General features: G+C 53.5%; 1 protein-coding gene across 5 annotated transcripts in view; it reads right to left on the reverse strand.

The window, feature by feature from the left end:
• LOC118001936 (1-acyl-sn-glycerol-3-phosphate acyltransferase delta) overlaps positions 1 to 13657 on the reverse strand; it is a 119530-nt gene that overhangs the window by 26665 nt on the left and 79208 nt on the right. For all 5 annotated transcript variants that reach the window (XM_034992124.1, XM_034992123.1, XM_034992125.1 and 2 more), the window contains one exon: positions 3121 to 3290. In XM_034992124.1, the coding sequence (XP_034848015.1) occupies positions 3121 to 3290 (170 nt within the window). The remainder of the gene's footprint in view (positions 1 to 3120; positions 3291 to 13657) is intronic.

Consider the following 13657-nt stretch of genomic DNA (forward strand, 5'->3'; position numbering starts at 1 on the left):
GGACCCTCCCTCCTGTCCTGGTGGGGACTCTGGGGCTCCAGGAGGCACATTAGCAAGAATCCGGAAAACCGGAGGCCTAAACCTCCAAACTTCTAGAACAGTCTCAGGCGGCAGTGCTCACAGCCCTTCACCGGCAACCCTGGCTGCTCGGTTTTCAACAGTAAGAAAGGCAATCGGGTGACCATGGTGTTCCTTTACGGATCGCAGCTGGAAGTGAAACGTCTCCGTGCTGTCAGCGGGACGGCTGTCCCGTCAGTAACCTTCTGGCCATCCACAGTCTTAGCGCTGTGCTCAAGCTGTGACGCCCTCAAGGACTCCAAAGTCTCTGAGCTAAAAACCCTAAAGGACGTAGACGTAGCATTCCCGCTCCATGAAAGCGTCTCCATCTCTGGAGGGCTCGCCCCTCCTGGCCTGGAACCGTCTCCTGGCCTGGGACCCTCTCCTGGCCTGGGACCCTCTTCTGGCCTGGGAGCCTCTCCTGGCCTGGGACCCTCTCCTGGCCTGGGAGCCTCTCCTGGCCTGGGACCCTCTCCTGGCCTGGGAGCCTCTCCTGGCCTGGGACCCTCTCCTGGCCTGGGACCCTCTCCTGGCCTGGGACCCTCTCCTGGCCTGGGACCCTCTCCTGGCCTGGGACCCTCTCCTGGCCTGGGAGCCTCTCCTGGCCTGGGACCCTCTCCTGGCCTGGGAGCCTCTCCTGGCCTGGGAGCCTCTCCTGGCCTGGGACCGTCTCCGGGCCTGGGACCCTCTCCTGGCCTGGGACCCTCTTCTGGCCTGGGACCCTCTCCTGGCCCGAGACTGTCTCCTGGCCTGGGACCGTCTCCATGTTACTTCTCCTGTGAGCACATCACAAGCACGCACTCTTTCCATCTGTTTGTGCCTGTTTCTGCATGGCTGCATGCCTCTGTGAGCTTCTCTGTTGTGCCTTTGCTCTGTTAGTTCCTGCCGGGTCCCTCCCTGACCTGGTGAAGAGACTGACAACTCTCACTCCTCAGAATGAGCCCCGTGCAGACCACGAGCCGGGAGCGAATGGGAAGCCTGGTCCCTGTCCCAGTCAGCCCTGGTCATTTTCTGACGCAAAGGCTCTGGGGCCCCGGGCCCCGCAGCTTTTCCTCCGGACTTACTAGTTACTATCCTGGAACCAATGATTTAGCCAAGCGGAGGCTCTGGAAGTTTATTGATGAAGTGTCAATAATAACAATGCGATAAGAATTAGGAAGAGTGTAAATGCAGTGAACAGCACCTGGAAAGCGCTTGTGGTCATCAAGCTACCAGGAGCACAACGTGGAGGGGGCAGTGACCACAGATCTAGCATGCCTGCTGTACCACAGGGCCTGAGAGCCTCTCCTGGCCTGGGAGCCTCTCCTGGATGTGCGCTCACATTCGGAGCCTGGCTCCCTCCCAAAGCCACGTGGGAAGCCCGGGAAACACCGCCTGTCCCTCCAGCACACGGGGAGAACCAGGGGTGGGGGCACGTGGGCATGCCGGGAGGTCTAGCTAGCTCTAAGGCAGGAGAACGGATGTCCTAGCAGTCAGGGTGCAAAGACACTAGGTACCCTTTCTCCCAAGACAGAAGGACCTGGTCACAATCATCCGCATCCATGATGGGGTTGGGATGGTGACATTTTAGGGGGTAGTCTCCTCTCGCAGAGAATAAGACCACAAAACCATACTTGAGATCTCTGCCCAGGGTTTCTAAAACGGAGAAAGGCAGATGCTAGAATGTTCCATCTTGTTCCTGAAAATACATTTAGTGCACATGCGCACACAGATATTGGAACTGGAAGAATAATAGGAAAACAAAGAAGACACTGTTGACAGGAGGGCCTGTTGCTTTCCTAGAAATCCTTTCAGTGATTCACCCACAGGCAATGCAGCTTTCTAGAAGTCTCAAGGCAGCAACAGTGATGGAGTTCACTGTGTCTATCTCTTGAAAAACGGCTAACGACCTTACTTGCCTTTTGATAGTTTAACTGCATCATAATGAGCATCCTTTGTCCCAAAGATGTGAACGGGACATGGTTCTAAGCACATTTCCTTCTCTCTCCTTTTGCCCCCAATTTAAAGGTGCATAAATGTTTAAAAGCAGATACAAAATGTGTCCTACACTATATAGTCTTCCTTCACCCAAGGTCTTCCCAAAAAGGCCTAGTCAAAGGGGCCCCCAAGTGCTGCTGGCCCACAGGCACATCAGGGACTGGGCCCACGGAGCCCCGCCGCCGGCTCAGACCCAGGGACTCCGTCATCCCAGCTTCTCTCCTGGTCTTCCATCTCCTCCACTCTGAACACTGATTTGGTCCACCTGGTCCACCAAAGACAACGTGACATGAGCAGACACCCCAGCTGTCTGCAGGGGTGACTCCCAGGTGCAAACCACGATCCCTAAGTTCTGGTGCAAGCTGTCCCAGCCCTTCCCCGCCCCCGGGCCAGGACATGCTGTAACCCCTGTTGCGACAGCTCAGCACGGAGACAACTTCAATTCGATTATGTGATGCAGGCGCGACCAAGACACACCTCGACATTTTCAAGGTGACAAAAGTCAGCTAAGAAAGCCCAGCCCCAAAGGCATGCGAGGAGTCAAACTAGTTGGAGGATATAGAAGTTCATGGGCATTCTGAATTCTGCCACTGAAACTCTCTAGCTTGGGGATTCCACATTCTTAAGCCCACCAAGATGAAAAGGCAGGGGTGAGCACTGTCCGTGAGCCAGGAGAGCAGGAGAGCATAGAGATGAAGGACGTGAAGTGGACTCACACCACGAGTCCAAATCCAAATCTTACTTCCTAGCTATGGGACCTTGAGCACATTATTTAAACCCTCTATAACTCAGTTTTTTAAAAAGGGAAGATATATATCATCGATTCGTAAATGTCTCTGTAAGGAGTCAATAAACGAATTGTGTGTAACGTATCTAGCACATAATAATCGCTGAATCAGTATCATTATTGCTCATTAGAAGACGTGCATCTTGATTCCAAGCAGGAATGAAAAGCAATTGTGAAGAACATTTCATCAGGTAGAAACCGTGAATGCCTCTGTTATCCTGCATGATTGAGAGCAAAAAGGCAAGTCATAGTGGTGAACCGGGGAAATGTGCGAGGGGGGGAATATGAATCCGACTTACCCCTAACACCCCAAAGCGTTCGGCCAGGCTCCAACCACAGAGAAAGTCAATCTCAAACTTGTGGTTCAGAACCACGATGGCATTTTCCTTTCCATACTTGGGGTAGGCCTGGGGGTCTGTGTGGATGACGCACTCCGTGCCCGACCACCACTCCAGCAACATCACCAGCTCTGGAACAAACCATAACAACAGACAGACGTTTATTTCACGCATCCGTGGTGACCAAGGCTCGGTTCTGCTGGGCCAAGCTGGAGCAAGGCTCTCCCCTCCCGGCTGGGGCAGAAAGCAACTTCTAGGGGTCAAGTTCTGGATCATTTCTGCCCCGGCCCCCATCCCTGACATGATTTAGAAGCAGAAGGAAAACGAGAAAGACTCCACCACAGTGTCCAGGGAAGGAGAGGAAGCTTTGAGAAGGCAAATGACTTGCATTCCTTGATTAATTGCCTTGGGGAGAAGTCAATCAGAAAGCCTGAATCCATCAAGAACTCCTGCCCCCGTGTTCACAGCGCTCTGAGAGGCGGCATGAGACCATGCCCAGAATTCTGAAGATCCTGGGAAGTGACTAATCAGGATACTTATAAACTCCATCAGAGAACACTAAATACCTTATTTCTCTCTCCCATTCATAATGGTTGTATGCACCCAAAATAATGAAGACCCAGGGTGTGAGGAAGTGAGGTTACATGAGAGCCATTATACTGCGGGCGTAAGTGAAACTTAAAATACTCTGTAGGAGCTTGTGAAAAAAGAAGTCCAACTTCACTTTATTCTTCAGTGATGGCTTTAATCCTGGCGTCCCATTCCCAACCTGGTTGCTTCAGGAAACGCCTATCTATATGGTAGAAATTGTCCAGAAAAAGAGTTGCATGTTGGTGTAAAAACTGTATCTATGTACCAGTTTTAAAGAGAATTTGGAAAGCTGAAGGTGTTCGGCAGGTGGATGGGTGGGTGCGTGAGGCCTCTGCCAAGGTCGTAGCCCTGTTTATTGCTGATTAGTGGGGTACGCATTTGCATTTAGCAGAGGACTCACTCGCCACCACCCCCTACACACACATGCACACACGCACACACACACACGCAGACGAGCAGGTGCAATCTTGACTCCAGGCAAACCTATGTTTTAAAACCTTTCTCCTGAGGTTGGAGACTGATGCATTCTAACTGGTGCACTAGAACTCTCTAGAAGGCATTGCTAGTTTCTAAGCAGTGAACACTGTGGGACTTTGGACAAGTGAACCTCTTGGCGCCTCGGTGTCCTAATATTTAGAATGGGTCGCTTCACAGGTTCTGTGAGGATTCAAGTACAGGACGCACTGCAGGGCACTCCACACAGAGCACACGGGAAGGTCCCAGCAAATCAGCCACTCAGGATCCAGCATTATCATTAAAAACAAACCAACACCCTCCCCTTACTTGACAAGGAGAAGTGTCTACCTATTCCTCGGAGAAAGCGCCAAGTCCCCAGTCAGTTGTCCCACAGACGGTGACATCAGTGGGACCTCACGTGGCAAGTCAGGGAAGGAGAAGGTAAGTGTGTAGGGAGGGCGGGAGGGGCAGGCAGCACCGCCGGCCGGGACAAAGGGAGTTTGTCACCACTGGGTAGAAGGATGCTTATATTGCTGCACTGATTTCTTCTAAGAGACAGGATGGGCAGGACCAATCTCCTCCATTACCAGCCACAGAGCACAGATAAACCCCAAAAGCAGAACTACATGGGAGTCCACCAGATAAGGCTGGCCATTCCTGTGACTCACATCCCACCGTCATTCTGCAAATACCCGCTGAATGCCTCTCCGGGCCCCCCTCCTCCCCAGCAGCGGTCAGGCGGGGCGGATGCACACTTTCCCCAGCACCCTCCCGGGACTTAGAGCGGCTTGTGATCCAGCGTGAGATCAGCTCCCCGATGACAAAGCGCAAGCCCTGGGCGCAAGGACTGCATTGTCTGGTTCTTCTCACGCTGGCCTTAGTCCAGAACCCAGCACAGCGCCGGCACATTGAAGCTTTCAACAAATACCAGTGACCTACTGTGTGCAAGCACCAGGCGAGGTACTGGAGGCGTGGCTCGATGCCTACCCTCCTGGAGCCGACTGCCCAGGGGGAAGACAGTTTTCCACTCACAAGGTGGTGTGACAGGGAAGGACGGACTTATTCATAGGATGGATGGTTGCTGAATATCGTGCTCATGCCTATGGGGGTCAGACACTCCAGGCTCCAATCCTGGGGGTGCCACTCACCACTCGCTCATTTCTCAATGTCCCCTAAGTCTCCCTGTCCTTGTCTGCAAAATAGGGATAGGAAAAGCATTTCGACTTCACCCGAGACTGAGGGTGTTAAATCAGATTACGGCGTCAAGGCAGGTAGCCTAATGTTGCACATAGTAGGGAATCGGTAAGTGGCCAGCCTTTTATTACTGTGATACGCACGGTGATTTTAGGCTCTGCAACCACTAAAGGCAAGAGGGACGGAGTCGGGGGAGGGAGAGAGCCAGATGGAGCCAGACCGAGAGGGACAGTGTTACGGCGACTTCTGGACTAGAGTGGGGAGCGATGATTTATGGCTTCATAATGAAGGCAATGAGAAGCCCCTGGAGCGTTTTTAAATAGGCACACAGCAGCATCTGATTAGCATTTTGAAAAGCTCACTCTGGCTGAAGTGGGAACAGACCCAAGAGCCGGGCAGAAGCAGTTAGGGGGTGGGTGCCGTAGCCCAGGGAGGAGGTGATGGTGCTGAGGCTGGGCAGCTAACAGCGGAGAATTAGGTTCTCAGGACACTATTAGCCATATAACTAAACACTAAATCTCACTGGGAACAAGAGTTTTCTTTCCTTTTTTTTTTTTACCAAAGGCTTTCAATTTCTTTTTTATTCACAATACATACATTTATAGAGCCACATTGTAAAAGAATTTAGAAATCCAGAAGTATATAGAGGAAAAGGTGAAACTCCCCTTGGTGGCTTTGTGATGTGTCCGTTAGGCTCGGCCGGACTACATTTCCCAGACGCCTTTCTGGTTTGTGTGTTTGTTTCCAGGTATGGAGGGCCACAAGGGACAATCCTGGGCGGTTTGGCAGGCGAAAGGAAAGCGTAACTCATGCACGTTGCTGCTGATCTGCTGATTCACCTCCTCAGCACAAAGCGGCAGCGGCAGCAGAGGGGGCCTGCAACTGCTCCCCCTCCTTCACATCCTCCTCCTTCAGCTTCTCTGACTCCTGGGCCAGGGCTGTGTGTCTGCTGGCTGATGCAGGGCCCCCACGCCCTCAACACCAGACGCAATGAGAACTGACATGACATTCAGAGCGCGCTTGGGGGTTCCAACCCCTTGATCTCCTCATCTTACACCCATCACGCCTTTCTGACTGCCTTCCCTGAGGCTTCAAGCTCCGAAGGGAGCTGCCGAGACCACACCCCCGGCTGCAGAGATAGCCTGGCCAGCCCTGTGGTTGAATAAGGACCAGTCCCTGCGACCCTTCTCTGCACTGGGGAGTGCAGAGCTCCCAGCAGCTCTGCTCCACCCCCCCACCCCAGCCCAATGGAACCCTGATGAGGCACATCCTCCTCCCTGCCCCCAACCCACTCCTTCGTCCAGGGTTAACCATTAGGAAGAGTTTGGAAGGAAGGCATCTCGTCCTGTTCCTAGGCATTTACACAAAGACATACACACACACTCATGTGTTTCCCACCCACAAATGGGTTCACACTTTATCGACCTTTGTAGAAATATACATATAGTGATTTTTCTCCAAATGGTATATTCTGGATCTTTCCATGTTGACACATGTTCAGAGTGATATGAGCAAATATTGCTTGGGCTCCGGCCATGTGCTGGGGACCGCTCCAAGGGCTTTGCATGAGGTATTGTGTGAAATGCTCATATTAACTCTCTGAGACTGGGAGGCACTATTATTATCCCCGTTTTAAAGACAAAGAAACAGAGGCAGAGAAACTTCTGTTCAATATATGAAACTGTCATTTTTTTAGGTCAAAAATAGCCAGAATGACAGCCTCATAAAGGCTAACACAGGACCTGCATGGCAGTTCACACTGTGGCTCCATCGTGATTTATGTGGGCTTTCTGCCATTGATTAGCATTTCCCCCTTGTTTTTTTACTGTTATACACACGGCAATAAACATCCTTGAAAATGCATGTTTTAGACAAAAATATTTGTGAGAGTATTTCTCCAGCATAGGTATACACAAAAGTAGAATTATGGGTCGAAGCATATGCATATTTTAAAATTTTATGGTTATTTCCAAATCGTCCTCCAAAAAGATCCTACCAATCTACACTTGAATCAACAGTGTGGGAGAGGGTCTGTGTCCTACTGCCTGGAATTGACACTAAGCTCCTTGCAGGCTGGGGCCATGCGTGTCTTTCAACAAGTATTCCCACGTGGAGTGTGGAATAATGTCAATGACCTTGTGATTGGCCTCCAGGCAGCACCTGAGTCGCCTCATCTTTGTGTCTCTGCCACCCTTGTCCCAACACCCAACATGGAAGATACTCAGAAAGCTTTTGTCATTTGAATGACTTCCTGGCTGATGTTTTAGTTGGAAGTTCTTATATAAGTAACGACACACGACTTAGAAATACCACCATGAATTAAGGTTTCCTTTACCCTATGGTGTGGCTGTTCTCAGCGCTGTGGGCCAGGGCCTGGCTCAGTCTTTCCCTCCAGTGTCACAGCCAGCTGCCGGGCAGCGCCATCTTCCTAGCTGAAGGGCAACTACCTCGTGGGGGTGCTCCCATGTGAGCGGGGACATCTGTCATTCAAGTGAGACGCACTCCACACCATGGCACCCGGGCTCAGGGCAGGCATGGTGCCCCCGGTCCTCATGCACAGGGTTCTGGGGGGTCTCCCAGCAGCTCCCTCAACAGCCTGCCTTGCCTGCCCCCACCATCTGCCCAGGGCGGCAGCAGAACCTGGGGGAGCTCTGACCCTCTCCCTCCAGGAAAAATGGGAGTCCCAACTCCTTGCACCCTTTGGAACCTCCAACTCAACTTAGGAAGTTGCCAAAGGGCACCTGATCAGAAACTATGGGCAGGTGACTGGCACCAAGGACACCCGTGAGGAAGCAGGGTCCTTCCCTTGTGTATTTGGGGGGAAATCTCTTGTCAGCAGTTGTGGGTTGCAGATGTCTCAGCTTGCATTACAACGCCGGGAGTCAATGACAAATGCTAAAAGCGCAGATAGAAGAGAAGCAAAATAAGGTCTTTGCCCCCACAGCATTCACCATCTTCTTTGTGTTTCCAAACTAACCCTCGGGAAGCAACCAGGAAAAAGCATAGGAGCTTTGAGCTGACAAGAACTGGGGCCAGTAATGGAGTAGTTAATTGAAAAACAGTACAGCTAGGAATGAAAACGACGCATCATTTCAAAACTGAAGCGGAAGCAGGGGGGCGGGGGGCTTGGTGCCATCGGGAGGGGGCTCTCAGTGGGAGGATGCTGGGAGGAAGGGAACCGGGCGGGCAACGTTCCTGGGGCCTCCCCGGGCCCGGCTCAGACCACCGTGACGCGGCAGTCATATCTTGGCCAGCAGGGTGAGCGAGCGCAGGGTCTATCGGTGGACACGGCCCTTCAGGGCCCGGCCCCACGCGTCCCTGAGCACGGGGAGGGCGTTCTGTCTGGGGCCCCGGAGGAGCAGGCTGTAGGAAGACACAGGGGCCCAGGACAGCTGAGGCCCCTGCCCAGGAAGGTCACTCGGGAAAGCGGCTGGGATTCGACTCCTCCAAGGTCAGGCACCCCCAGGTAAAAACATGCGGACCTCCAGGTTCCCAGGCCTGGCCCTACTGTGTGTGGTGATTGTTTGCTGCCACCTGAGACTGAGTCACCCATGGGAAACTCACAGCCATGTGACACAAAAGGCAAAGAACGACAGACAACTTTGGAACACGGAGAAGCCGCTATTGTCCCTCAGCGATGTCCTCATGGAGCACCTCACTAACTAGAGCTTTCCAGTGACGCCTCACGGTTCTCCTTGATCAGCCTGTTCCTGCTCTCCCGGAAAGTGAGTGGTGACTGGGTCCACACGGGAGGGATGATGGCTGCAGGGGGGTCATGCTCAGACCACGACGAGTCATCCCCCCGGTGTCCTCAGACCCTGGAGTCACCTCTCTCTCCCGGCTCCTCCTGACGCTTGCAGGTTGGGCACATGTGGCTGTCGGTTAGAATCAGCCTTTATTGGTGCCAATGAACAAACTTCGGTCCCTGACCTAAGAAGGGACCTGGGGGGTGGGGGGCCCTTCCCTCTTCGCTGCCTCCCCCCAGGAGCCCTCTCCATTCTGTGCCGGAAGTCCTTCTACCCAGGGGCACTGCCTCAGGTTAGGGACTCGGCACGCTTTCCTCTGGCCTCTGCAGTGGCCCAGATGTTGTGGGGACAGTGGGCTCTGCACTCCTGGGGCTGCTGGTGGCTCTGCGGTGGCCCCGCCAGGAGCCCCCCACCCCGGGGCCCTGAGCTCCTCTCAGCTTCCTCACCTCGCTGGCTGAGTGGAGCTGACACCCACTTGGGGACTTCACATTCTGTCCAGGTTCTGTCCTTCTCATGTCTGTCTCGGTCCTCGAAAACATTCCCACCTCACCATCAACACAGACAGGGCTGCCCAACCCTCAAGCCATTTTTACTTTGACCTCAGAAGGAATCTAAGCGTTCAAAGCTGGAGGAGATGCATGGGACACAGGAGAAAGGGAGGCATGCCACTCACAAGGTCGGCTGAGGAGCAGGTTTCCTCTGGTCCCCGGGGCCTCACCGCCTTATCACCGAAACCGGTTCCTTCCCATCCTCCCTCCCCCACTTGACCCCAACAGATACCTAAGTTACCACATTCCCTTCCCGCCACCCCCTGCAGCCTCGGCCTGCATATTCCTTCCCGGCAGGAGGGAAGGGACACCCCGATCACCCGCCCAGGGAGCCAGCAGGGCCTTCGGGGGCTGTCCGAAACTCGTAACAGACAAGATTTACGAGCACCGTTTCTACACCATGATGCAGCCATGCGGACGTCTTCGTCCTGTTTAAACATTTTCAGATTGCCCAGTTCTGCAGTCTTCATTTCTCCCGTGGCAACTCCGTGCGGGCGGGGGCTGGAGCTGGCCAGCAGCTACTTCCCCGCGGCTCAGCCACCCCCAGTCCTACCCGGGGGGCCCCGTCCGGCCTGCTTTGCAAGCTCCCCGTGGGCGGCCGGGCCGGTGGAGACACTCGGTCGGGGGCAGAGTCGCTTCTGTTGTGTTCGCTATTGTGCTGCTCAGCTTAGTCACGGGTCGGAAACGAGGGGTAGACGGACCAGAGGAAAAGCGAGGAGGGAGCAGGAGGTACCTATTTTCCTGTCGGTAACAAAGGAGCAAGAGAAGGAAAATGGTAAGGAGCACCGTTCACTGAGTTAGCTCGCGGCGTCCTGGCAAGCTACTGCTGCTGTCCCCATTTTGCAGATGGGGACCTGGAACCCGTGGGGCCAGGCAGCTGGGTCCACTCCCAGAGCTGGGACCTGAGCGTGCGGGGTGTGGAACCCCGGGTGAGCGGCGGACTCGGGCACCCAGGAGGCCCCTCGAGGCTGCACAGACACGAAAAGCTGTGATTATATGGGGTGGGGTGGGAGGTGAGAGAGAGCGTTCTGGGAGGGGGGCAGATAAGAGGAAGATCACAGGGGAAGGATCATATCTTGGCCTCAGGCGGATGGTGGTCACTTCCTTATCTGTAAGATGCAGAAGGCTCGTGGTAAAGGTGAAGCGTGCCGATGTATTCAAAGCATTTACCACGTGCGTGGCACAGAGCTGGTCTTCTGCATATCACTCCTACCAGGGACCCCACGGCAGTAGGACCAAAGACGTAATGAAGAGATGGAGAAAAACATCTCCTTCCAGAGATGGAGGAAATGAGCAACACACCACCCTGAGGGTCCACTTCCAGGCAGCCCTCCATCTGCAACCCCAGACCCACCCTGTCCTCAGCCTCCCCGGACACAGCCAATGCTGAGCAGCCTCCACCCTGGTGTGGAGCCCAGTCGTGCACGTACTCCCTGGGGACCCCACCATCCCGCAGACCCACAGCCAGGACCTCTCCCCGGCCTGGAGGATGGGGTGTTAAGGTTCCCTCCTGCCCAGCACACCTTACACTGAACTTTCTGCTCACTCACGGCTTGGCAAGACTGCCGCTTTCTCTCTTCTGTGCCGCCCATTCTGGTAGAGGTGCTGAGGAGAAGTCTAAGAAAACAGGGCAGGCAACGTTTCTGCCAAAAAGACCCTGAAATTCAGACTGTTGATCAGAGTTCATTGTTCAAGCATGTGTCAACCATATGGCATCTCCCACATCTGGACACAGGGGAGAGATGCAACAAAGGAAAATAGTAGTTTTATAATTAACTTTATCTAACTTTAAAAATGACATAATTACATCTATAATGATGTGTAATCTATAAACTAAGTACATATAATTATGTGCTTCTAATAGTTCCTATAATTTTAACTGATAATAATTAGGTGAAAAATTAAACCTCTCATCCTCAGAAGCCCCCCCAAAATGCAAAAGCAAAGCTCTCAAGTTTGTAATGCATGATGTGCTATTGTCCCCATCCAGAACCAAAGGTGGAGGGGACACGCCTCTCCCCTGGCCACACCGCGCTGGGGAGGGGACTGGAGACGTGCTCTTTGCACCTGTCCTTCACCCCTCACCTAGGGGCCATCCATCAAGCACCCACCCGGCACTCTCTGAGCCCTAGGCAAAAACTGGAATAAATATATGAAACTGAACAATCTGGGGAGCTGAGAAAACAGGAAAGTCCGGTCTCAGCTGCGGCCCCTGGGGGGTCTTGCTGCGGGCGCCAAGCGGGGACACACTGTAAAAGAGAATAGACTTAAATAACCAAATGTATCTTTTATGTTATGGGGCCTGACACAGACGCTGGCATTTCTGATCTGAGACCAGATCTGGGCACTGGTCCCCGTCTGTCCACCTCTAGGCCCTACTGTGCAGCTACCTACTCCCCACGCCCCACTCATGGTGTCCCTAACCAGCTGCAAACATGGCTGGAGCCCGTTCCTCCTGCTTCGCACTTTCTCTTCTCCCCCACTCTTCCCACCACCTCTTATCCAGCCTTCCAGGCTCAGTACATGTCCCCATTTCCGTGAAATCTCAGATCCAAGGCCACAGACCCGGGTCTCCCGAACTTCATGATGCTAAGTGTGCTCCACTCATTTGGGCACTTGCTTGGATTTTATTTTGTCTGCACCATTTCCAGTTAGCACCCCAGCAGGTGCCTTCCTGCCTCACGCAGCTTTCAGTGCTCCCTTCCGGCCACACCAGACAAGGAGCCCAGTGCACTTCCTGCATTTCAGTCCACACCCCGGAGGCATTCCAGCTTTTCCCACTTCGGTGCCCGGGCCATCGGATGGATGATGCTGAGGCAAGATGCCCAGAAGCACACACACAGTATACCTGTGCTGTTAACATTTCGTGGGACAGGTTAGGAAACAATGTCTACAAAGGCTCCGCAGAGTGGGGGAGGAGGAAGGAAAGTTTGGGAAGTCAGGCAGCAGGGCTCTGATTGAAACTGATCTGCTAGGCGCTGGCATGGTGGGAAGCCACTTCCTCCATCACTGTCCCCCTCCCGGCCCCCACAAAGTGCCTGTTTCTAGGCAGACTTTGCCCTTGGCAGGGTATGGAGGGAATGGACCTGAAGCTCAAATCGTGAAAAGGTCATGTTGCTACATTGTAACTTTCATGTTGCTACATTGTAACTTTCTCCTGAAGCCTTGAGCAGGTGGCAATGAAGGGCCATGAAAACATGCCTGAACTGGCCGGGGCAGGGGGTACTGGTTTCTCCTGCTCCCCTCCCCACCATATGCACATCCTCCCAAATGAAGGGAAGGGGAATTGGGCAACGGATTTTGAGCTAGAGGTGGACTGAGACCAGGCAGTAAAAATGCTCCAAGACTTTACAGTATGAACAATGGTGTGAATAATGTTAGGGGTGGAAAAGCAGCTTTATATTAAGTGGAGTCAGACTCTGCTTCCAATTATTGGGTCAATCTTTCAGCGAGGCCAAACGTCAAGAAATACGACTCTCTTGAGTGAGGAGTATAAAAGCCGGGGAGAAGCCCTATGCTTCCCACCCTCAGTCAAAACCTTCAGGTGGGAGGAGAGGGAAAGAAAGGGTCTAGAACCCAAATCCCACCGCACCACTCTGGTGCCCTGACATCTGGCTTCTTGAAACTCCCTTCCAGGTGAGCCGCTCGGAGATCACGGAGCCGTGGCACCAGTGCCATCTGCCTTTCCAGTCCTGGATACATGAACGACCTTGCTCATCCAGTCATCAAATCCCGAGCCCACCGGGTGCTCAGCACAGTTGGAGGTGCTTGGATGTAACGGTGAGCAAACCGATTCCAGCAGGGGAGACACAAATGCGCAGACACAGAAACATATACCCTGGAAGATGGCTCTCAGGACGGCAGGACAGCAGGGGTGGGGGGGCGCTGATCTTTCGGGAGGGCTCAGAGGAGCCCTCTCTGGCTGTCACAGCAGTTTAGCGCAAAGCATCCCGTGACCTAATT

The sequence above is a fragment of the Mirounga leonina genome, unplaced genomic scaffold (assembly GCF_011800145.1).
Source record: "Mirounga leonina isolate KUSES-001 unplaced genomic scaffold, KU_Mleo_1.0 Mir_55, whole genome shotgun sequence".
In the NCBI taxonomy this organism is placed as follows: Eukaryota; Metazoa; Chordata; class Mammalia; order Carnivora; family Phocidae; genus Mirounga; species Mirounga leonina.